This window comes from Pan troglodytes, chromosome X (assembly GCF_028858775.2).
Source record: "Pan troglodytes isolate AG18354 chromosome X, NHGRI_mPanTro3-v2.0_pri, whole genome shotgun sequence".
NCBI lineage: Eukaryota > Metazoa > Chordata > Mammalia > Primates > Hominidae > Pan > Pan troglodytes.
Genome location: NC_072421.2, coordinates 107,805,450 through 107,830,732, shown reverse-complemented (window position 1 = coordinate 107,830,732; position 25,283 = coordinate 107,805,450). Strand labels below are relative to the sequence as shown.

At 38.6% G+C, this 25,283-nt stretch overlaps 1 protein-coding gene and 1 long non-coding RNA gene across 4 annotated transcripts in view; one reads left to right on the top strand and one right to left on the bottom strand.

Moving 5' to 3' along the window:
* Window positions 1–1,387: 1,387 nt before the first annotated feature.
* LOC134809376 (uncharacterized) lies at window positions 1,388–17,176 on the bottom strand. The gene is made up of 4 exons (XR_010154926.1): window positions 16,953–17,176; window positions 5,143–5,255; window positions 4,715–4,767; window positions 1,388–2,740 (listed from the first exon to the last, which is right to left on the bottom strand). It is a non-coding gene; the product is annotated as an uncharacterized LOC134809376 (long non-coding RNA).
* Window positions 17,156–25,283, top strand: part of AMMECR1 (AMMECR nuclear protein 1) — a 124,108-nt gene continuing 115,980 nt past the window's right edge. Inside the window, exon 1 of one of the 3 annotated variants that reach the window (XM_016942940.3) lies at window positions 17,156–17,802. In XM_016942940.3, the coding sequence (XP_016798429.1) occupies window positions 17,330–17,802 (473 nt within the window). In that variant the 5' untranslated portion in view covers window positions 17,156–17,329. The remainder of the gene's footprint in view (window positions 17,803–25,283) is intronic. The other 2 variants (XM_063804935.1, XM_016942941.4) reach the window with 2 other exon arrangements.

Genomic DNA, 25,283 nt, shown 5'->3' with positions numbered 1-25,283 from the left:
AAATCATAATCAGACACATAACTACATGGCATTTTTTCCCAGATGGCATTTCCTAGTGATCGTCTGACTTTCCAGCAAATCCAGATCTTTGCTCCCAAGGTGGTCTTGGAATCATTTCTCCACCACCCACCCTCTGCCCACTGATACTTTTATATTGATACCAGCTACCATGATTGGGTATGCACAGTGTTAGGCACTGTGCCAAGGGCTTTACATTCATTATATGATTGAATCTTCCCAATAACCCCATGAAGAAGATACTATTATTACCCCCATTTTACAAGGCTGAAATTAAATGATTTGTCTAATATCATGTAGCTGTTATGTGGTAGAATGGATTCAAAGCTGTGCCAAGTGTTCCCTAGAGTTGTGCAATGCAGTCACCATCCAGAGTCAGTGCCCTTAACCATCAGTGTGCAATGGTGCCTCTTATATATTACATATGCCCTCCCTTCACTTAGGCAATCTGATTCTGCAGAGTCTGGCAACCCAGACACTCCCAGGTTATAAGGTTTGCCCAAGGAGCTGGCAATGAAGCAGGCAGAAATGTGCCAAGGTCTGACTCTGTGTGGTCCAGAACATGAGGCATCAGCAACTATATGTTATGAAGCAGTTGTTACAGTTCATTACACCCTAGGAATAACACTGTCCTCAGTAAAGATCAAATTATTGAAGATGTAGTTCATAATGGAAACTATATATCTGGACTTCTTTCATTTGAAAGCGATTAAACACAAGAAAATTAAAGAAAAGCTAAGGAAAACAACTAGTGCATTTGTAGAGAAAATATTAAAAACATATCTCAATACAGGCAACCTAGATTAAGATAATAAATATATTTGTGCTATCAGTTTTATAATAATATATCCTTTAGGTTCAATATGGAACTAAAGCTATCAAATATGGTTTCTTTTTCACACTGATTTCTGCAATTTACTAAAATATACTCATTTGTGCCTTTTCAAAGCAATTTTTCTTACCTTATTTAATTTTTGTGTCATAGAAATACTGTAAGGTAGAGGGAAGGTGTTATCTTTGTTTTTAAAAAGTATAAATTTAAGGTACAAAGTGAGCAAGTAAGTAACCAACAACACCAAATTAGAATTGCAGCCATGAAATTTGGTCCGCACAACCAGGGTGCAAAAATGTCACATTTCTTTCTTTTTTTTTTTTGGCAATGATTTATTGAATATGGCACCAAAAGCACAAACAACAAAAGGAAAAAGAGGTAAGCTGGACATTATGAAAATTCAAAACTCTTGTATATCAAAGAATACCAACAGAGTGATAAGGCAATCCATGAAATAAAAAGAAACATTTTTAAATATTATATCTGATAAGGAATTGATATCCATAATATATAAGGAACTCCTACCACACAACAACAAAAGCAAACCATCTGATTTTATTTTATTTTATTTTATTTTAAGTTCTGGGGTACATGTGCAGAACGTGCAGGTTTGTTACACAGGTAGACATGTGCCATGGTGGTTTGCTGCACCCATAAACCCATCACCTACATTAGGTATTTCTCCTAATGCTATCCCTCCCCCAGACCCCCACCCCCTGACAGGCCCTGGTGTGTGATGAGCCCTGCACCCCCATGTCCATGTGTTCTCATTGTTCAACTCCCACTTATGAGTGAGAACATGCAGTGCTTCCTTTTCTGTTCTTGTGATAGTTTGCTGAGAATGATGATTTCCAGCTTCATCCATGTCACTGCAAAGGACGTGAACTCATCCTTTTTTATGGCTGCATAGTATTCCATGGTGTATATGTGCCACATTTTCTTTATCCAGTCTATCACTGATGGGCATTTGGGTTGGTTCTAAGTCTTTGCTATTGTGAACAGTGCTGCAACAAACATACGTGTGCATGTGTCTTTATAGATTTATAATCCTTGGGTATATACCCAGTAATGGGATTGCTGGGTCAAATGGTATTTCTAGTTCTAGATCCTTCAGGAATCGCCACATTGTCTTCCACAATGGTTGAACTAATTTACACTCCCACCAACAGCGTAAAAGCGTTCCTATTTCTCCACATCCTCTCCAGCATCTGTTGTTTCCTGACTTTTTAATGATCGCCATTCTAACTGGCAAAAAATGTCACATTTCTTTATATCCCTACAACAAAATTCAATCTGCTCTGAGCCTTTCACCTTTCCAGCTGGCTAAAAATTCAATCTCCCTCATGGTTTTTACCTCCTTCTGTCAAGGTTGTATGAAGACCCTAGCAAATGATACCCAGAACACAACTTTCAGTGTAGGTCCTATGCCCTTTTGTGCATACCCAACGTTGTTGATATGTTTGTCAGGCAAATCCCCTTAAAGTTAGATGGGGTAGCTGCTTCTGTGCCACTCTTGCACATTGGTGGTGATAGCGGGGTGTTTTGGCTGAGGCTGGCATCCTCACGGACTAGTATTCAGACTTTCTTAAGTGTACCATGTCTCCATTCTCTCTTGAGATCTTGTATCTTCTTTAGCACACTAAAAGGCAGCAAAAGTAGTCCTTGATGCTCATGGAATCTACCATTACTCCCATCTCCTCTCTTGTCCCGGAGAAGCTCAACTTCTATGTCAGACAGCTTCTCCCACCTCTACTCAAAAGCATTCACTTGTTAACCCTCTCGGACAAGTCAGCATACTTTTCCTCAATGAACCTAGGCTTCTGAAATCAAAAGCTCTGGATTCAGGTGATCTTCCTGAACTTCTGATTTTGACCTTGCAAGCAAAAGCACCTAAGAAAGGGGAACAGAAAGGCTTGTCTATGTTTTGATTTGTAGGAGGGAAAAAAATCTACAACAACAAGGACAAATTATTTAAAAATAATATTTGAATACATAATCCTTCCCCAAGCCCTGCTACATTTCTTAACGGGAGTTTTTAATTTGAGGCATGGCACCAGTAAGCAGCAGTAATCATGGATCTACATTTTTGCAGCTAATTTCAATATTGCATGTATTTATTGAACACACACAATGCTACTACTACTGTACTATGTATTGTATGGCATATTTAAGAAGAAAAAGATATATTCTTTTATCTTTGAGATGTAAAGAAATGTATCTGCAATATGCTCTTTGACAGTCTGTTGCTGGTAACTTTCAGATCCCACTACCTAAGGGGCTAAAATTCTCTTTTCTTTAGAATATGAAAAAAATTACTTCATAGATATAATTATTTTATTTAGAGAATGCCCTTTATGGAGAGTATTTTCCTTTTTTATTTTCTACTTCTTGTAGTCACTCAAGAAACATTATATGGTAGTCATGGGGCCAGGGACATAAAGATTCACAACATTGTCCTTGTCCTCAAGGAAGGGAGACTAGGTGGCAGAAGGGAATAGATCTATAATATCAGAGTAGCCTGATAAAGGAGGCAATATTTAATTTAGGACTTAAAGGATGAATTGAAGTTTATTAATAAAGAAGTGGAGAGGAACATTCCAAAAAGAGGAAACAGCATGGGCAAAGAAGGAGATAAAATAAATTTCCTAAAATAAAAATAGAGAAGTGAAAATACATAGCACACTCAAGGAACTGCCAATAATCTGACCAGAGTACAAAGTCTTGGGGGGAGGATAATGGTGAAAGACAACGCTAGAGAACTAGTCTGCAGTGTGATTGTAAATGTTCCTATATGCAATGCTAGAGAGTTTGGGGTTCTCCTTATAGACGATGAGAAATTAACCAAAGGTTTTAAGCAGGAAAATGATAAGATCAGAACAATGTTTTCTGAATATTCCTTCTGACGGAGGTGCCAAAAATAGACTGAATATGGAGAGAGTAGTCACATGGCTTTCAGTAGGAGCTGATGAAATAAGGCAATAGAAGTGGAATGGATTTAAGGTAATATTGATGGACTTAGTATGAGAATGAGAGATAAGTAAGAGTTAAAGATGACTCCCAGGGCTGGGTAATCAGGTAGATAGAGAGGCCATTAACCAAAATAGGGAATACCTAAGAAGGCCAAGGTTGTGTATAATAAGTTTTTGTCTCAGATAAGTTGAATTTCAGGTGTCTTTGGGATATCCATGTGAAACTATCTAGTAAGCCAATTGAAAACTCAGCCTGCAGCTTGGTTACAGAAGTCAGGGTTGGAGTTAAGATATTTGGGATTCATCCCCAAACAGATGTTGAGTAAATTGATGGCAATAAATGCAGAGCAAAAGGAAAAGTCTGAGGATAGAGGCCTGAAGGACAGGTAGCTGGAGTAAGAGAAGACCCTAAAAGAGAGTTTGGGGTTCTCCTTATAGACCATGAGAAAGAAAGCAACAATCAGATGAGGGCTATTAGAGAAACAAAGGAGAAGAGAGGTCCTCGAACGAAGGGAGGACAAGAGTAAACACAGTAGTAAACACAGAGTAGAGGTCTGATAGGACAAGGACAAGATAGGGCCATTCTTGTGGGCAATTTAGACATCACTGGTGACTTTTGTTGGAGCAGTAGTAGGGGCATAAGTCAAATTGCTGTGGTTTGAGGGCTAAAGAGATGAGGAGGGTGGAAACAGTATATGAGAGTTATTCTTTCAAGTAGGCTAGCAGTAAACATAAAGTGAGAAATAAGTTGGCAACACAGTAGGCAAAGGTAATATGGAAGAATGTCTATGGAGAGTGAGAGTGAAGAAATGAGAGAGAAAAGGGTTAATGCATGGAGTCAAATCTCAGACAAGTTAGTGGAAGATGGGTTTTAGTCCAATACTTCTCAAACTACCTGTGGTGAAGGATCAGGTTTTCAAATTTTCAAGCTGTTGCAGATTGGTACTTCTGTGAAATATAATAAAAATGAGTTACTAGAAAAAATGCAGTACAGAAACAAAGACATTCAAAATATAAACCCTAATTTTTCATTATTAGAGCCAACGAACATAAAATTAATTTATCAAATTGCTATGGAAGTTTCTAAATTCTTACTCTCAATTTCAGTGCTTATGCTGTTGTGCATCAGTATCAAACAGTTTGAGGATTGGAAGGGGTCCATGACCACACCTTGAATAACACTATTCTAGACCATAGGTAGAGAGAGCAGGAAAGGAGGTAAGAAAGAACACCCCTTCTTCCAAGAGAGGAGGGAAGCAGGAAAAGGATGAAAAACAGAGAAAACTTTGGAATGAAATGAAGAAGGGTTGAATGGATTCTCACCTGAAAGTTGTTTTTTTTTGTCGTGAAGTAGGAAGCTTCATTTTCTGAAATGATTAAAAGATGAAGAGGTTGGAGTGGGAGGATTGAAGTGTAGTAACGGGTTGAAACAGCTGCTGTGGGAAATCAGAAAGGGAACTGAATAAAGATGAATTAAAGATTTGTAGAACAATAGAGAAGGCCCAGCTGAGGCTGAAAATCATAATTTTTTTATGGAGCCAATCAGCTCAATTTTGTGATTTATTTTTTCTAACAGTTTTACATCCTCAGAGCAGGAGTAGAGAAAACATATGGTACAATACTGGTACTATGGTGGACTAGATATACAAACTGTCCCACGGAAAACACTTAAAAAGCTTAAAAGCACCTAAAAACATGAAATTCATTTATGTTTCATATACATCTTAAACACATAGCCTGAAGGTAATTTTATACAATATTTTAAGTAATTTTGTGCATGAAACAAAGTTTGTATACATTGAACAAAGCAAAGGTGTCATTATTTCAGCAACCCAGGTAGACAATCTGTGGTTGTTTGGCATCACCATCATTCCTGACTCTGAATTTATATGCTACTGACAAGCAATCATTTTCTTACACTTATTCTCACATAAGTATTAACAGTTTAAAAAAATGACATACCATTAATATAGGGAAAAATTATGTGTTCAGTGTAATGAAGCAGCACAGTGGCATCACCAGAATACCAGGATCAGCTGTTAAACAACAAACAATGGCAAGCTTTCCGTCTCCACCTACAATGCTGTGCTTTGATTAAAAGGTTACTGTACATTGTATTTCTTTTTTTTAAGGTGAGAAGACACAGAAACAGTTGAAGGACCAGGAAGTGGGTCCTATAAAGATGAGAAGGTGTTCTGCTCGATGGCTTTAAAAAAATATTTCCTCCAAAGTCATCTGCCTGATTAACAATGGATTTTTTCTAAAACAAACAATCCCATCAAAAAGTGGGCAAAGGATATGAACAGACACTTCTCAAAAGAAGACATTTATGTGGCCAAGAAACATATGAAAAAAAGCTCATCATCACTGACCATTAGAGAAATGCCAATCAAAACCGCAGTGAGATACCATTTCATGACACTTAGAATGGCGATCAGTAAAAAGTCAGGAAACAACAGATGCTGGAGAGGATGTGGAGAAATGGGAATGCTTTTACATTGGTGGGAGTGCAAATTAGTTCAACCATTGTGGAAGACAGTGTGGCAATTCCTCAAGGATCTAGAACAAGGAATACCATTTGACTGAGCAATCCCATTACTGGGTATGTACCCAAGGGATTATAAATCATTCTATTATAAAGACACATGCACCTGTATGTTTATTGCAGCACTAGTCACAATAGCAAAGACTTGGAACCAACCCAAATGCCTATCGTTGGATAGACTGGATAAAGAAAATGTGACACATACACACCATGGAATACTATGCAGCCATAAAAAAGGATGAGTTCATGTCCTTTGCAGGGACATGGATGAAGCTGGAAACCATCTTTCTCAGCAAACTAACACAGGAACAGAAAACCAAACACCACATGTTCTCACTCATAAGTGGGAGTTGAACAATGAGAACTCATGGACACAGGGAGGGGAACATCACACACTGGGGCCTTTCAGGGGGTGGGGGCCTGGGGGAGGGATAGCATTAGGAGAAATACCTAATGTAGATGATGGGTTTATGGGTGCAGCAAACCACCATGGCACGTCTATACCTATGTTACAAACCTGCATGTTCTGCACATGTATCCCAGAACTTAAAGTATTAAAAAAAAAAAAAGAGTCAAACATCTAAAAAAAAAAAAGAGAAAAAGAAAAAAGGAAATAGACGTTTGTTTTACTAAGCCATTATATCTTTGGGTCTACTTGTTAGAACACTTTATTTAGCTGATACAGGCATTTTAGTTAGACGCATTCTTTTATTTAATCTTTACAACCATTTTACGAAGTATGTACTGATATGCAATTTAAGAGATAAGGAAAATGAAGTTAAATTACTTGCTTGAAGTTGTGCAGTAAATGAATGGGTGATATGCTAAAGGCCTAAGAAGATGTTTGCTACAGCCCCAGCCAAGCTATGCTCAAAGTAATCACTAGGCCTTGTTGTTGATCTGGGGAGCAAAAGTTTGCTGAAGCAGTAAAAATATCATGACATCAAAATTTTCACTGGAAACCCACAGCTAGTTTATAAAATTAACACCCTTCCTCTTTACCTTTTAACTATTTCTCTCACTCCATAACTCTATAAACAGCATTTTGTTGCCTGTCTTCTCTCTGTGTTCATCATTTCCATCCAGATCAGTTATAATTCTTTTCTGGCAGGCCTTATTATATTGATCTCCTTATTTATGAGACTAGAAGAGAATAATAATCGATGCTTTGTGGTCTCAGTATTTGCTCTTTTCAGGATAGAAGTGTTTCTGTTCAAGAATTGCTTGTAAGTATATTTCACTGAACACTGTAGTGATGACTATCAAAGAAATAATATTAATAATGATAATAATAACAACTACTTAAAATAATATTTCTAGGAACTATCGCTAATTAAATAAAAACCCTCCTTTGACCTAGTGCTCCTCTACAGCTACCATCTCATTTCTTTGTTCCTCTTCAGAGTCAAGTATTTCAACAGAGTTGTCTATATACACTATCTACAGCTCCCCACCACCCCATTCACTTTTTAGTGCACTCCAGTCTGACTTCTGGCCCTGCCACTCCAATGAAACTACTCATGTTATTGCAACATGCAACATGCATGTTGCTAAATATAATAGACACTTCTCTATTCTCATTTTATTTGAAGTCCCTTCAGTATTTAACATCATTAACCATTCTTCCTTCTTAAAAGATTTTCTTCTTTGGATATTGTGACACAACACTCTGCTGGCTTTCCCACTATGTCAGTTGCTACTCTTGTTTAGTCTCATTAGCCAGTTCATCCCAATATTGTGCAACCTCAGGACTCAATCCTGGTTTTCTCTTTTTTCTTTATATTCCTTCTCTGTGTTATGTTGTCCAGACCATGGCTTCTAATACTGTCTGTATGCTAACTCCCACATTTATTTATCAAGTCAAGACCTTTCATTTGAGCTCATGACATGCATATCTGCCTACCTATTTCATATCTCTATTTGCATATTTAGTGGACACCTTAAACTTACATTGTCAAGAAGTCTTGATATCCTGTGGACCTGCTCCTGTCCTTATCTTTTCCATGTCAATATGTCATCACCACTTATTTGTTTACCCAAACCAGAAATCTAGTCATAATCATAAATTCTTTCCTTTTCCTGACCTCAACAAAATATGTGTCAGTAAGTCTTGTTGACTCTACCTCCAAAATTTACATGGAAATTCTCCTTTCTTTTTATCTTAACCGCCACCACCTAGGTCCAGGCCTATCCTGAATTAACGAAGTCTCCTGACTGATCTCCTTATCTCTGCTCTGTTCTCCTGCATTACATTCTCCAAATACCAGCAAAATTGATCTCACTAAACCGTCCAGTGTCTTTCCATTGCTCTTTGAATAAAAGCCAAATTATTTATCATGGCTACGAATGATCCACTTCTGTACCTCAATAAGGAAACAGAAGACTTGAACAACACTATACACCAACTAGAATTAACATATACCTATACAGCATTCCTCCCAATAACAGCAGAATACATAATCTTCTCAAGTGCACATGAAACATTCTTCAGGATAGATCATAAGCTAGGTCATAAAAGAAGCCTCAAAAAACATAAAAGGATTGAAATCACACCAAATATATTATCTACCACCGTGGAATGAAATTAGAAATAAAAAACAGAAGGAAATTTGGGAAATTCACAAATATGTGGAAATTGAATAACACACTCCTAAATAACTAATAGGCCAAAAAGTCACAAGGGAAATTAGAAAATACTTTGGGACAAATGTAAACAAAACCACAAAATATCAAAACTTATAGGCCAGGCAAGGTGGCTTACACCTGTAATCCCAGCACTTTAGGAGACCGAGGTGGGTGGATCACTGGAGGTCAGGAGTTTGGGGTCAGCCTGGCCAACATGGTGAAACCCCGTTTCTACTAAAAATACAAAAAAATTAGCCAGGCGTGGTGATGCACACCTGGAATCCCAGCTACTCTGGAGGCTGAGGCAGGAGAATCTCTTGAACCCAGGAGGTAGAGGTTGCAGTAAGCTGAGATCGCACCACTGCACTCCAGCCTGGGAGACAGAGCAAGACTCCATCTCAAACAAACAAACAGAAAACAAAACCAAAAGAAAAAGGAAGAAAAGAAAAGAAAAAGAAACTTACGGAATGCAGCTAAAGAAGTGCTTAGAGGGAAAATGATAGCCATAATACCTATATTTAAAAAGAAGAAATAATTCAATTCAATAACCTAACCTGCCATTTCAGAAGCCAGATGAGCAAACAGAAGCAAACAGAAGGAAATAAATAAAGATTAAAACACAGATAAATGAAATACAGAATAGAAAAACAATAGAGAAAAGTAACCAAACCAAAAGTTGGTTCTTTAAAAAGAACAGTAAAATTGACAAGTCTTTAGTTAGACAAAAAAAGAGAAAAGACTGAAATTACTAAAATCAGAAATGGGATGATATTACTACAGACCTTACAGAAAGAAATACAGGGAATTATAAGAGAATACTATGAGCATTTGTATGACAAATTAGATAAACCAGAAGAAATGAACCAATTCCTAGAAACATACAAACTATCAAAAGTGACTCAAAAAGAAACAGAAAAATTTAACACACCTGTAACAGATAACTAGATTGAGTCAGTAATAATAAAAACTCCCTGTGAGGGAGAGGGGAGTGGGGATGGTTAATGGCTATAAAAATATAGATGGAATGAATAAGATCTGGTATTTGATAGCACAATAGTCAACAATAATTTATTGTACATTTAAAAATAACTAAGAGTATAATTGGCATGTTTGTAATGCAAAAAAATGACAAATGCTTCAGGTGATGCATATCCCATTTTCCTGATGAGATTATTGTACATCGTAAGCTAGTATCAAAATATCTCATGTACTCCATAAACACACTATGAATGCATAAAAAATTCAAACTAAAAAAATAAATGAATTTTAAAACTCCCAACAAAGAAAAGCCCAGGACCAAATAGCCTCACTGTTAAATTCTACCACACATTTAAAGAAGAATAAACACCAAATCCTTCTCAAGCTCTTCCAAAAAATAGAAGAAGGAAACTGCCCAAATCATTTATGAGACCAGTATTTTCCTGATGCCAAAACTAGACAAAAACATCACAAGAAAAGAAAACTCAGACCACTGAATGTAGATGTACAATGAATACAGATGTAAAAATCCTCAAAAATACTAGTAAATGGATCCAGCAACATATAAAAAATAATTATATACCATGATGAAGTGGGATTCATCTCAGGACTGGAAGGTTGGTTTACTATCCCAAAATTAATGTAAAGTATTAATTTTATGGTATATTAAAGTAATATGCCACATCAACAACATAAAGAACAAAAACCACATGATCCTGTCAATAGACACAGTAAAAGCATTTGACAAAAAATCCAACCTGTCATGATAAATTAAAAAAAAAAAAAAACACTCAACAAACTACCAGTAGAAGGGACCTTCCTCAACCTAAGGGAAGCTATTAAAAACTCACAGCTAACATCATACTTAATGCTAGAAGACAGAAAGCTTTCCCCATTATATCTGGAATAAGATAGGGATGTCTGCTCTCATCAATTCTATTCAACATTGTACTAGAGGTTTTAGGCAAAGCAATTAGACAAGAGAAAAAAAAAATACATCCAGATTGGAAAGAAAGAAGTAAAACTATCAGATGACACAATCTTGTGTACACAAAATCTTAAGAAATCCAACAAAAAACTATTAGTAGTAAGAAATGAATTCAGCTCGGTTGCAAGATACAAGATCTAAATTATGCAATGAGGCCAGGTGTGGTGGCTCACGCCTGTAATCCCAGCACTTTGGGAGGCTAAAGTGGGCAGATCACTTGAGGTCAGGAGTTCGAGACCAGCCTGGCCAATATGGTGAAACCTCGACTCTACTAAAAATACATAAATTAGCTGGGCATTGCGGTGTGCACCTGTAGTCCCAGCTACTTGGGAGGTTGAGGCAGGAGAATTGCTTGAACCTGGGAGGCGGAGCTTGCAGTGAGCCAAGATCATGCCACTGCACTCCAGCCTGGAGTGAGACTCCATCTCAAAAAAAAAAAATACAATGAACAATCCAAAACTGAAATTAACAAAATGATTCCATCTTCAATAACATCAAAAAGAATAAAATAGGAATAAATTTAACAAAAAAGTTTAAAACTGTAATCTCAACTTTGACTCTGAAGATGGGATTCTAAAATGGTACAGTCAATTTGGAAAACAGTCTGTAGTTTCTGAAAAGGTTAAGTACAGAGTTATAATATAACACAATAACTCCACCACTAGGTAAATGAGAGAAATGAAATGAAATGAGAGAAATGAAAACACACATCTACACACAAACTTGTAAACCAATTTTCTTTGCAACATTATTCATAACAACCAAAAAGTGCAAACACCCAAATGTCAATCAATTGATGAATGGATAAACAAAATGTGATATATCCATATAACAGTATGTTATTTGGCCATAAAAAGGAATGAAGTACTGGTAGATGCTACAACATAGAGGAAGCTTGAAAACATCATGTGAACTGAAATAAAGCAGACACAAAAAGGCAAATATTATATGATTCCATGTATATGAAATGCTCAGAATAGGTAAATCCATAGAGACAGAAAGGAGATTAGAGGTTGTCTAGGGCTGAAGAGGAATAGGAAGGAATGAAGAGTAACTGCTAATGGGTATGGGGTATCTTTTTTGGGGTGATGAAAGTGTCCAAAATTGATTATGTTGAAGGTTGCATAACTGCATGAATATTCTAAAAATCATCGAATTGTAAAACTTAAATGGGTGGATGGTATCCTTTGTGAATTATATCTCAATAAAAAGAAGAAAGAAAGAACAAACCAGAGAATTCTGGAGGAAACACAGAGCAGAGTGTAGCATGGGAAATTTCAAGCCCCTTAGAAAAGCTATATGCTACCATGAAGTATCTGCAATAGAAATAGCAGCTTGAGGTTTTAGAAGACCATCAAGTGGCATGAAAGAAATCTAGAATCCCTTGTGGAATCTTGTGGAAGATGCAGAAGTCAGCTGAGGATTAAGCAGCAGCCTACTTACCATGCAGTGGCTGTGGCATAAGGTGAACAGCCCCAAAGAAAAGGCTGTAGGGTGGATAGCCAACGTCAGGGGCCAGATGGAGGATCTGGCTGAAGTTTGGAGGGTTAGCTGCACTATTAGGAGCTAGGGTAGGAATCCTGAATAGTAAGTAATGAGAGGTGACTGAGCTTCCTGACACAATCATTGTGTATTACTCATGCTGAGAGAATAAGCCATAAATTGTGAACATTTAAGCAGTGAATAGAGTGAGGCAAAATGAGCTACACTTCAACTGGGATCTAGCAGAGGTTATAGGGATCAGATTTCTGCTCCTCGGTGCCATGAGTGAGTTTGTACTTTACATTGATTATTTGTACAAAAGAGACTTAATTCAGAACAGACTTTTATATTTTAATTGACAATGTTAATCCTCACCCTGCCAAAACTGTGCCTCCAACCAACTGGAATAGGTGCCCCAGAACACAATGAGATTAGTTAAACAGCTATATTTTTATAATTAACTTTTGAGGTGAGGCCAATTGGGTTTCATTATGTACAGTTTCAAACCCCAATATATGTACAGAAGCTAGTAGATGAATTCTTTTAAAAAGAGAGAAAAGAGAAAAACAGTCAAGTAAAGACTTTCCCAAACTATAGTAGACACCTTCATGTTTTGATTGTTCACAACTCCTCTAACTGCCCCAAATAACACTCTGTTTGATCATCTTCTTCCTAGAAAGCCTTTTTCTCCAATCTACAACTAGCTAGCTTTATTAATTCTTCCACATTCAGAGTAGATATTAGCATATCTAAATCTCATTAAGGAGTTTATAGAACTTTCTCTAAAGGAAATAGGTAGCAAAACAACATTCAATTAGTTTGTACTCAAGTTGACAATAGAAGATGTAAATGAAACAACTAGAAAACAATCCAAGGTAGATCATGGTGCTTTTGCTCATAAATGTGTTCATTAGATAAAGAAAGAATTTTGGAAGGAAGGATCTGTTTTGTAATCAGAAAAACAAAAACTGATTTACGAATTTGAATTGAAAAGTAGGTAAAGAATTTCAGTATTTACTCACGTATTCATTCAAATATAAAAGGGAACTGATTACCACCTCCACCACAACAACCATGTGTTATACGTGTACAAGGTTAGATCAAAGTGGTAGCTAAGAATATTACATTCTGCAGTTGTTCAAGGATGACAGTTGAGAAAGTTTGATGACAGAGGATAAAAATAACACTTGTTTGGGCATAAATGGCAGGTTTTTTTTTTCAATGAAATATGTGAATGTTCCTCCTTTTACCCACAACCCCAGAAACCTAAGAAAATAATTTTGCAACATTAAGTTCACCACCTCATCGAATTATAATTATTCTTATTTTCTGAAATGAAAAAATAACTATGTTGTAAACACAAGAACAAATTGAGGCAATGATAATATATTAACTAACTATTGGGTTTAATTCAATTACTAGCTTTGCTGCACAATAAATAATATGCATAACCTCTGTCCAAGTATTTTTTTCCACAGTTGTAAAACAAAGCCTTTGACAGGAGTTAGTTAACAGCAATTTAGAGCTGCCTCTAAATTGCAGAAATAAAAATGCTCACAATTTGAATGTGCTTTGTTGACAAAGAGACTATGGCCTATTTTTTTTTTTTAAGTGGAATCTTCAGCTCCCAGACTGACAGTCAGTTACAAAGAGAGGAAGGCAACTTAAAGTTTCCTCTGGAGGGTATTATCACTGCAGTCCAGTATCAGCAGTGGGTAGAAACCATGTGCTCTATCATATTTTGACCTTTATACTTCAAGTCAAGAGAATCCTGAGCAAGGTCAGTTTTTCTATCCACCCAGTGTGCACTTTGCATAGATGTAAAAAAATTTTTTTCACAGAATTTGTTCTGTGGATTTAGTTTATGTTTGAATGAAATATGTTTCTTTTTATGCTGGTGACTTTACAAGAAAACAAGGCCAGGAGAGGCATTTCCTCAAATGCCTAAAGGAGACATTACCACTACCACCACTACTTGCCAAGCGATTTATAAAGCATCTTGAGGCTCAAGGTTAGTATGGGAGATGAGCCAGGCTCAGGAGAAGTTAACACAAAGATAAAGGTTAGTGTTTTTCCCCCTTTTAGTCAGCCAATACAACAAAGTACTTAGATAATAACCCCTAGCGGTCAGGTAATGATGTATTTTCTGCAATTATCACATTTGTGTTTGTCTATTTTCTTTATGCTAGTGAGGTTTGGAATTGGAATTGAAAATCCTCTAGGGAAAAGCTATTTTTGTAATTCAGCTGGGGTGTCCTTGTCTTTGGGTTTTCCCATTGCATCAGTCCCTTAGCCTGGCAGGATAGCCATGATAGTGCTTTGTCTTTTAGATGAAATGCAGAACTAAGGACATGACTACTGGTGCTTATTAAAGATTCCTTGCTATTTTTCACAAGAGTAGGGGCGTTAGACTCTTGTCTACTGGCCAAATTCTAAATTGGGAGATTACATTCTGCTTTCCTAAATTCCCCTAGCAGAAGCAGCCATCCATGGTATCCTACTTTGCTTCCTGTGCTAAACTGTTTTGTGATGTCATTAAATGGCTCTGGTTTTTTACTCTAGAAATGATCACTTTAGTGGGGTGGGGAGTAAATCGATACCTATTGTCTGATATTATGTTCAATCTAGTTTCAAAAAAATTAAAAGGTAGCCTGTGGTAGTTAAGGACAAAGTACAAAACAAAACACCCTAACGTACAAAACACCCTAACATACCAGTTGTTGTGGTGCTTTTTAAAAAAACCAATCTGCTTTCTCTTCTGTAACACAGACAAAATATTAATGCATTTTTTTACTCCACTAGTAATTGACAAAGAATTGTTATTTGTTTCATACTTAAGGTTAATTCTAACAGTGATGAAGTTTGAGAGGATGAAATTACATATCACCGACCAATTAAACTATCCCTTTTGTCTTTAGGCTGCATCTAACCATTCCAGACTTTCATCTATCTATCTCATAAAATCTTTTTGGAAGGAGATTTTTCATCTTTCCTTGGTAACATATTTCAGTGTCTCTCAATCTTTCCATAAAAACTAAGTTCTTATTTCTGTTTAACCTCGGTTCCACCTGCTGGAGTGTAATGTCACTATCTTTTGTCCATCCTTAGCCTTGTTATCATATATTGTTAGTGAGAGGCAATGTAGTATAATGGCATGGTTTTTGGAATCAGACATGCCAGCATTCCAATCCTAGCTCTGTTACTTTCTAGGTGTGTGATGTTGGGCAAATTACTTCTGAGGTTTAATAGCCTCATCTGTTAATGAGTAACCTCAGAGCATTGTTGTGAAGATAAAACGAGATAGTATCTTATTCTGAAGGATTATGGGGTAGGACGAGGTATGGTATTGGAGACCTAAAAAGTGTTCAATACATACTATAATAGCTATTTATCTGATTATGTGCATGTATCTGACTTAATTCATAAACTCTTTTAGAGCGGGAGGCATACTTCCTGAGTACGCCCTGGATTTCAACAGAAGTATAGTGTTGTGCACATAGTATGGTGCAGAGGCTCAATATTACTGAATGAATAAATTGTTTTGTTTTTATTCCCTGAGTGGAATGAACAGCCCCCAGCTATCTGCAAGATCCCATGCATGTAGAAAAAAGGTGACAAAAATCAATCTGCAGTTTTTAAATATGCAGATACCTGACTTTATCTAGATGTTTTAGCATGGTGTAGATACAATGCAAATAACTTACGCTTTCTATTTCTATCACGTTCATTTCTACGAATTTTAACATTTGATTATTGTCATTATTTTTATTATTAAGCTGCACTTAGGCACCCAGAAAGGGACTGACTCATATGTCTCCTCATCCATCCAAGCATTTAATTGAGAAATTTTAAAAATGAATATTAAGAGCTAATTATATACTTGAACAAAATCTTTCAATTTGTGACTAAGTACATTACCTTCCCTATTTATCTCTAAGATCTGAGCACTACAGATAATATTCCTAATTGCTTTGTACCCAAGCCAAGAAATAAAAACCAAAACCAGAAAAGTCCACCACTGCAAGTCCCAAAGCACAATTAGTATCTTTGAACCAGTGAAGTATTAGTTAGGACTTTATTTTTGGCTTTTAAATGTTTACACGGGGCAAGGAGGGTAAGTTGAGGGAACAAGTACAAGATACATAGATTCAGTCGGACTTGAATATTTCTCCATAAGGAAAGGAAAGAGTACCCTGGTGTGTGCTTAGGCTGGAATTAAAAAGACAGCAGCGTGGCCATTTCCTCGATTGCTTTGTACACACTTTACAGGGGCGGTCTCAGGTATGGAGCTCTGGGCACCTGCTCGCTCACACTCCAACAGTTCAGAAACCCGTGTATTTGAGGCCGGGTGGCTCAGGTTCCACGTAACTGGGCTTAAGTGTCATTAATACTGTTTGCGGCGGGGGGTTACTGAGCTGTGCTTTGGGACCTGGATGCTTACTTCGGACTTTCTCCTTTCTTCCCCCCTACCCCCACTAGTTTCCCTTTCCCTCCTTCCTTCCCGGGCGTGCCCACCTTCTCCCTTTGCTCCCACTTTCCGCTGTCTGACTCTTGTTTCCTTCACCTTCCTTTCTAATCGGCTTCCTGTCTTCCATCCTCTGCCGGCCGGAGAGATTGAGATTGGGGCTGGGGCTGGGGCTGCGGCTCAGAAGAGGCACGAGTCGGGCGGGACAGGCGCGGGGCGCCCAGCCGCGAAAGCGAGGAGCGCGCACCGAGGCGGGGGCGCGCGCGGGGCAGCCGCGTGGCTAGGCAGACGGGGCCGGGAGCGGCGCGCGCGCGCCCCGCCAGCCTCTGGCGCGCCCCCGGCGGCCTGAGCCGCAGCGTGCTCGCCCCCGCCACCAGCTCGCCTCACTTATGGGTCGGAAACGCTGCGTGGGGGAGACTGTTCCAAGATGGCGGCGGGTTGCTGCGGGGTGAAGAAGCAGAAACTGTCCAGTTCGCCCCCCTCTGGCTCGGGTGGCGGTGGTGGCGCCTCTTCCTCCTCCCACTGCAGCGGAGAGAGCCAGTGCCGAGCTGGGGAGCTGGGACTAGGAGGCGCCGGTACGCGGCTCAACGGGCTGGGAGGTCTAACCGGAGGAGGTAGCGGCAGCGGCTGTACCCTCTCTCCCCCCCAGGGCTGCGGCGGCGGCGGCGGGGGGATCGCCCTGTCGCCACCTCCGAGCTGCGGAGTGGGGACCCTACTTTCTACCCCGGCCGCCGCCACCTCTTCCTCACCCTCCTCATCGTCCGCCGCCTCGTCCTCATCGCCGGGCTCCCGGAAGATGGTGGTGTCAGCAGAGATGTGCTGCTTTTGCTTCGATGTGCTCTACTGTCACCTGTATGGATACCAGCAGCCCCGGACCCCCCGATTCACCAACGAGCCCTAGTGAGTACCGTGCCCTCCGCCGCCCTCTCCCTTGCGCTCGGGATGGGGCTCAGAGTTGAGGCAAAGTGCGAGTCCGCCTCCCGGCCGGCGGATGCCCCTGCCCTCTCGCTGTCCGGGTCCCCGGAGCTACTCAACTGAACTAAGGGCACCCTGCGCTTTTTGCCCTCCGAGGCAGGCACCCCACACTTGGAGCAGGGTGCTGCTGCAAGGGATGGCCCCTTGGCTCCTAGAGATGTTAGCTTTCTCTTTGCGATGACTTCGAGGAGTTTTGACTCCTTTACTTGTCTTCTTCACCACCCCCACCACCCCTCACCCTGCCCCGGTTTTGGAGATCTGGGTTACTCAAGGTGTTGACCTCTCCTCACTTTGGTTTCCATTACCCCAACTGAAAGCCCCGCCAGTATTCCCGCCCCGCGTATCTTGCACATGGAGAACTACTATCCCATTGCAGGGTGAAAAACAGCAACTATCCAACTTCTGTTAGTGATGGAACTTAGCTCTGGAGCTTGTGAGGTTACCCATCTTCTCCTCTGGGTTTTCTTGTGCCCTGGGAAGGGGGGAGGTTTCTTAAAACACATTTTTCCCTTACTACTTATTTTTATCCAAATACACCCATTAAAATGTGTTTCTCGTGTAGCGAGCGCACTGCCGGCTTCCTCACATTTGAAGAGTGAGACCTTTTTTTTTTTTTTTCATTCCACCGTCTGGATAATAGCTCATTCAAAGAGAACTGTCCCCACAGAGCCACTGTCAGTTTGTACATTAAGCGTGCATTCGCTTTTGTGTCGATTTCACTTTTTAAGAAATCCATGTTATACTTGATGATTTGAGAACAGTTAAATAGTAAATGTGTAGGAATTGTTATGGTTTCCTTTGGTTTTGTATCTTAAATTATTTTACCCTTCAAGTGTGTGGTTGAAAAATTTTAAAATAGCACTGTTACAGCTAAAAGCCAGGTTAATTCTAATCCCTGTCCATTTGGATGTGTGGGAGATGGGGCATATGGTTTTTTTTTTTTTTTAATGTGTAAACTGAATGTAAACTGACTTTTTGCGTTAAATGCTAGACAGAATGTAAAGACCAAGAGAGGGCAGAATGAGAAAAAGTGCAATTGCTTTTATTTGAGTACTTAGCATCAACAAGAAAAATAATACAGAAAAAATTTCAGTGAAACTTGTACTGAAAGGCATCAGCCCCTTTTCCAGCTAAGACAAGTGCCCCTTGTCCCCCATATCATAAATACCTGAATTGATGTTCTTTTAAAACTGCTCCTTTTCATTTTGTGAGATTAGAGGATTGGACTACTATTGTATAAGTATAAACATTTCTGCCTAGACTAAAAAATTAATATGTAAAGTGGAAATTACAATAAAGTGTCCTGGAAATTGTGCATTTGTACTGTTTGTTTTCTTTGGCTTTCATTCTTTAAATGTCTTTAATTTTGTATGACTCTTCTGTGGTCTGTGCATTTTCTTTTAGACTTGGTTAATCTTTGGGCATTGGTTTATGAGAAGTGCATGAAAGAGCATCCAGGAGAACACTTTGTCAAATAAATATCTTTATAAATTTCATAGTGTTAATTCTAGAAGCTTAAATCCTAAGTCCACACCTTTATTTAGCCAATTCATTTTTTTGGTTAAGAAGTAAAATTCATTTTGAAAAGACTGCCATGTAAAATAAATCTATGAAATATTTATTAGCTTGAGTCACTTATTTGTGACTTTTATGCCTTCTCTTGGATGTCTGTGATGTATTAAAGCTAGTCCTGGGATGATACTTAGGTTGGCTCTGCAAAGTCATGGGACTGCAAAAATTCACTCCTGTTTAGTTCTTGAGCTGTTACATGAGTTTGGCAAAGGCTGCTTTAGTATTCACGCTCCATTGCTCCAAAGCATATGAGAACACACTTTCAGGAGGTGCTATTTTCACACATTTTACAGTGAGTTTGGGTTAACTCAATGACTATAACAAGAATTTTAAAAGGAAAGTGAGCTTGACCAGTTCATACAGAAAATGCTTTTGAAAATATCATTTTAACAGCCACTTTGCACACGTATTTAGATATTATTCTATTCAAACACCCCAGCCCCTGGATTTCTTTTTCATGGAATTAAGCAGATGATAGGACACACTTTGACCACTGTGGATATGTTGAAACGGTGGTGGAAGAATAATAACTATTATCATCTAGCAGACCTTGAATGTGTCATGTATTCTATAAAACAACTAATGTAGAGTAGACACTAAACATGACCAAGTGGAGAATGAAAGTTCACTTAAGTGGAAAATGGACTGTCTTATTTCCATTTATCTTCAACTCATTTTTGAGGTGTACTGTGGAAAATTCAGGAAAACTTCCTGATTATGGGAGGGACATAACTAAGCATTTCAACAGTGCCTTAGTAACTACCACACATTTGTCTTTCTGTTTTACATATTTAACAGCATTGTGTACTTATTAGTGTTGCTTTATCCTAAGTGCCATAAGACATAAACAGACATATTGGGATTTTTTTTTCTCATAGTTATTATCATGTCTTGAGCAGTGTGTTTCAGGTCATGTCTCTGCCCACCAGATGTTGTGCTTTTGACAGTTTTAACTTCTCATACGTAAACGCACACTCTTTTCATCCTTTCCCAGGACTTTTCTCTCAGAATGTCTGTAACTGGTGAAATCCTCGTTTTATGGGTTTAGAAGCTGTAGATCCATCAGTTAGTTATCCTTCCACTCAGTATTGAGGGGATGTCAATATATGAACAAGCTGTATGGATACAAATTCTTCACTGTTGCCCCCATTTTTTGATTACCTACCCAATTGCAGAAAGCATTGTACAGGCAAGTTTGTGCACAGAAGTCTGGTTAAAGACATGAGGAAAACTTAACTTTACTGCATTTTGATATTCAAAATCAGCACTCTTGGATTTATGTAGGGAGCCCAGATAGCTATTTTATAGGAACCTGTTTGCTACTATAAAGGGATCCACTGTGCCAGGTGTTGAGCTAGTTAGACTCCAGAGCAGTCATTCTTAACTTTGGCTGCACATTGGAATCACTGGGAAGTTATTAAAAATATGGATGCCTGAGCCCCAACTCCAGAGATTCTAATTTAATTGGACTTGAATGGGGTCTTGGATGGGGCCTGGGAATCAGGATTAGTAAAAGCTCACCAGGTGAGTTTAATGTGCAGCCAAGGTGGCGAACCACTGGTTATAGTCTACTGAATCTTTCTCTTGAGATTTGGATAATTTGGGCTAGGGTAGTGCCTTGGAATCTGAATTTTATGAGCACCCTAAATTTCAGTAAACAACCGATTTGAGAAACTCTTGCATTGTGGTCTGCAGAAGACATCACCTGGGAAATCATTACAAATATAGGCTCTCAGGCCCCGCCTCAGACCTGCTGAATTAGAGTCTGCAGTTTAACAAGCTCCTCAGGTGATTCTTATGCACATTAAAGTTTGAGAAGGACTGGTTCTCAAACTTTGGAGTACATCATAATCTATAGTGCTTGTTAAAACACAAATTGCTGGGCCCCATTCCCGGAGTTTCTGATTCAGTTGGTGTGGGGTGGGACTGTGAATGTGCATTTCTAACAAGTTCCCTGGTGATGCTGATGCTACAGTTCCCAGGGCCACACGTTGAGAACCTCTGGAGAGAGAATTGAGGACCTGAATAAGTACTTGAGCGACTGTAATGGAATGGCAATTTTCAAGGCCAGTTTTCAGTATAAAACTTCCTGCTTCTGTGTCACTATGCTTTAGCATGTTCATTCTAACCTAGCACCCAGGAGATTGAGTGCTGCCGAGAGTGTAAGAGTCTGAGGTTCTTGGGATGGTTTTAGTTGAGGGGTGAGGGTGACTCTTGGAAACCTGTGGTATGATTTTAGGTCCTTTTTCAGAAATTGTTAAATGTAAGGGATACATTTTAGGAGTTAAAAGCATTACAAATATGATACCTTAAGGTGAATTATATTGATTTTAATAAGTAAAGCCCCCTTTGTTCCCATAAAGTGCTCTTATGATTCTTTCACTAAAGTATTGTGAAAAGATTTTAAAAGCTTTTACTTATGCCTATGGTTGCTGGATTTCATTTTAAGACTCTCCCTCTGTAACAAAAATATGAAAGGATTCTGCTAAGGCACTGGGATTGTTCAGTCTTATATCTTTAATGCTGATGCGTGTCACGTTACTTGAACTTTTTATTTTAATCATCCTACCACCTTTGAAGTTAACGTAATACTACATTTTGTATAGACCATAGCACGTAGAAGATTCTTTATTATTAAAGTACATCAGTAAGTGTGGTTTTAAATTGCAATTAATAAAATGTATTTTAAAAAAATCCACTCCCGCATATGCAGATTTTGAGACTCTGAAGAGGTGTTTGAACAGTTAACTCTTTCTCGTCTTGCCACCGTAGTCAAGTTGCTGTTTTTCAGTGTGCTTGGGAGGAATTGGGTTGTGTTGGGGAGTAGGCATTTTGTTTCAACAGAACTGTGGCAATCCTATTGCATTATCAAAAAGATGATTTGATAGTGCTGCTCAGGTTAAAATGATATTAAATTTGTATTTTAAATATAAGCCATTATATTTCTGTTATATGTTTTCTGATGAAGATTGACCAGAATAGCCAGAAGATGTATCTGTCTATCGCAGATGATGCCATGAGGCCATGACAGATTTCCTTATCCACACTAACATAACGGTACTAACTTGCATTCTCTGGTCATAATGTATAGTTTTTCTTATAAAAGCAAAACACTGTCTGAACAATTGAGTCATTTTGAAGGTATAATATGGTTGTTTTTTTTTAACAATGTTGATTCCCATTGGAAGACAATCTGATGTCGTATCTTACGGATAGAAAAGAAGGCAGGCATGTCCCCAGTTGTCAGTTGTTCTGTAAAAGCCATCAGTGACTGAGCTAGAAGGATGGAGAAATATAAATCACAAAATTGTTTTTATATCCATGCATAAAGGTGTATGTGGGACAAGGTATATTTAGTTAAAAAGAAAATGCTTATTTTGCTTTCTCCCCCATATGGCCAAAGGGAGTGATAATTTAGCCCATAATTTTTCTTGCTTATGAATTATGTTTGTGCTATACTCAGGTTTCAGTTAGCGGGTGGCAGCCAAGTAGGAATCTCTGCTGAAATCTCTCAGTCCAATGGGAAGAAAGACCACTACTGAAAAAGTAAAAAATGGTCTGTTAACCCATGCATGAGTTGTTTTTCTAAGTATGTATTTCTCAGGCACATGCTAACATGTGTGTTGTTGTCTTTTTAAAAACTGTATGCTTTTTGAAACCAAATTTGTGTTATAAATACTAAAACCTTTAGCTGTAGTGGATTATATTTTTGAAGTGAATTGCATTTCCTATTTATAGACAGTTTTACTTTTTGAGAATTTATGTGTGAAACACTAAAACTTGTGTAATGAGATTAGTCAGTTCCCAAGTTTTCCTGATTTCAATAGGCATTATTATGTACTCTCGATGTCACACATGCTTGGCTCTTATAAAGCAGCACAATGACCAGGGCTTTTACATTTAAATTTTGTTAAATAGTCTCTTTTTCAAACTTGTGTAATAATGTCTCTTTTTGATACTGTTCTGAATCAATTAAGCTAAGTAAGTGAGGACCAGCAGTAAAACCCAGCATCTGCCAAGAATGGACCCTCAATGTGTAAGCTGTCTTTCCACAATCAGTAATTGGGCAGTTGCTCACAGGACACTGGAGACAGTGTGGGAAACCAGTGGTTGTGTAGGTGGAAAGAGTAGATTCCCAACAGTAAGCTTATTTAGAGTTTAGCTTCTGTAGTTAGTGTTGCTAAGAGCAAAAATGACCCACAGCTTATGTAGTATAAAGAAAATAACCCAAAGGAAGAAGTACAGTGTAATAGTATAGTTGGTTGGGTGGAGCATATTTTATGTTCAGTCCAACTATAAGTGGCATCTTTTGTATCAAGTGTGGGTGTATTTTCTACAGCTCTTAATGTTTCAGACATTGAAACTTGCTCAAAGTTAAAAATGTTAGTGTTGAATAGCTGAGTGTAAATTATATGTCATTGGAAAAAAAAAACCCTGTTTTTGTAAAAAATATACATTATCCTGAGTTTCATGGTTGGAAACCAGAAAAATAGAAGGAATAGTCCTATCCTCACAGAGCTTATAGTCCTGTTCAAGATATGGTACCATTATCAAAGTTGCTTGAAATACTTACAAAGCAATATATACATGATTGTAGATTAATAAAATACACATAAAATGCATACACATGGAAATGACATGGAATAAAGGAGTGGTCAGGGAGAAGGCTATAGGGAGGGAATAACTGGAACCAAGTTTTGAAATGGAGGAGGTACAGAAATTATTGGTAGAGTCTGTTTGACCAGTAGATCTTGAAGTCTTACTTGGTTGTTCTTAAACCCGTTGCTGTCACCACCACACCCCTTGCCACAGTACTTGGGGATTCCCAGCAGCTGTCTTCAGTCAGCAACTTGCACTCTCAGCATTCTTCATATCACTCCCCTTGCTCTGGTCTCTAAGATCATAAAACTTCAAGGAAATTAAAAGTAGCCTTTGTGTTGAGAATCCTCTGGGGAGGCTGGATAAGAGATCTTGTATCTGCTTATAGTTTCTTGTATTCGGAAGAGAACAGGATTTGCAGAAGAGTCCTCTAGAGTATCAGATGAATTGGGAGAAGAGTCTCAAGATAGGGGAGACTAACTAGGCTTAAGGTTATGAGGGCAGTAGGAAAACTGGCATTGGAAAGTGGGAAAGCCACCCCAGGGGCAGAGTTTGTGAATATAGGAATGTTGCAAAATTGAGAATTGGAAGAAGTTATCAGCATATGCAAGGGTTCATACTCTAGGGCCAGGTTTTGTGTAGGAGTGGAAAGATTGTAGCTCACCTGTTTTTGGCTTCCATCATTGCCTCTTCTTTTCTTGGCTCTGTGCCTAGCTATTCTTGTGCTCAGAAAAAGTTTGTTAAACAGCTCTGTTGAAATGGCTATGAAATTTGATCACAGGCATAAGAACTCTCCTCCCCTTTCCCTCTTCACCTATTCCCAGCTGTATCTAATTTGGGAGAAAGGATGAGAGGACACATCGGTTTATAGAATTTGTATCAAATATAAAGATAGCTGGAATAGCTTTTGGATGAGGACCTGTGATTAGGTGACTACATGTGCATAGAGAGGCACTGCAGGAAAAAAAAAAAACAAATTCTGGTTGCTTGGCAGAAGTAAAAGAAGAGAGGCTTTGAACATGATTCAGAGTTCATAAGCCTGGGGAACCATGAGGATGGTGGTGCCATTAAAAAACATGGGGGGAATATGGGAAGAAACAAATGGTTGGGCAGGTGAAATCAGATTTCTTACTATGTGTAGTTCCAAGTGTTGGCAGTTATCAAATGTTATTTCTTTTTGAATTACCAGAACCACAGAGCAGCAACAGAGCTATTGTGATGTTTTAGTTGGCCCC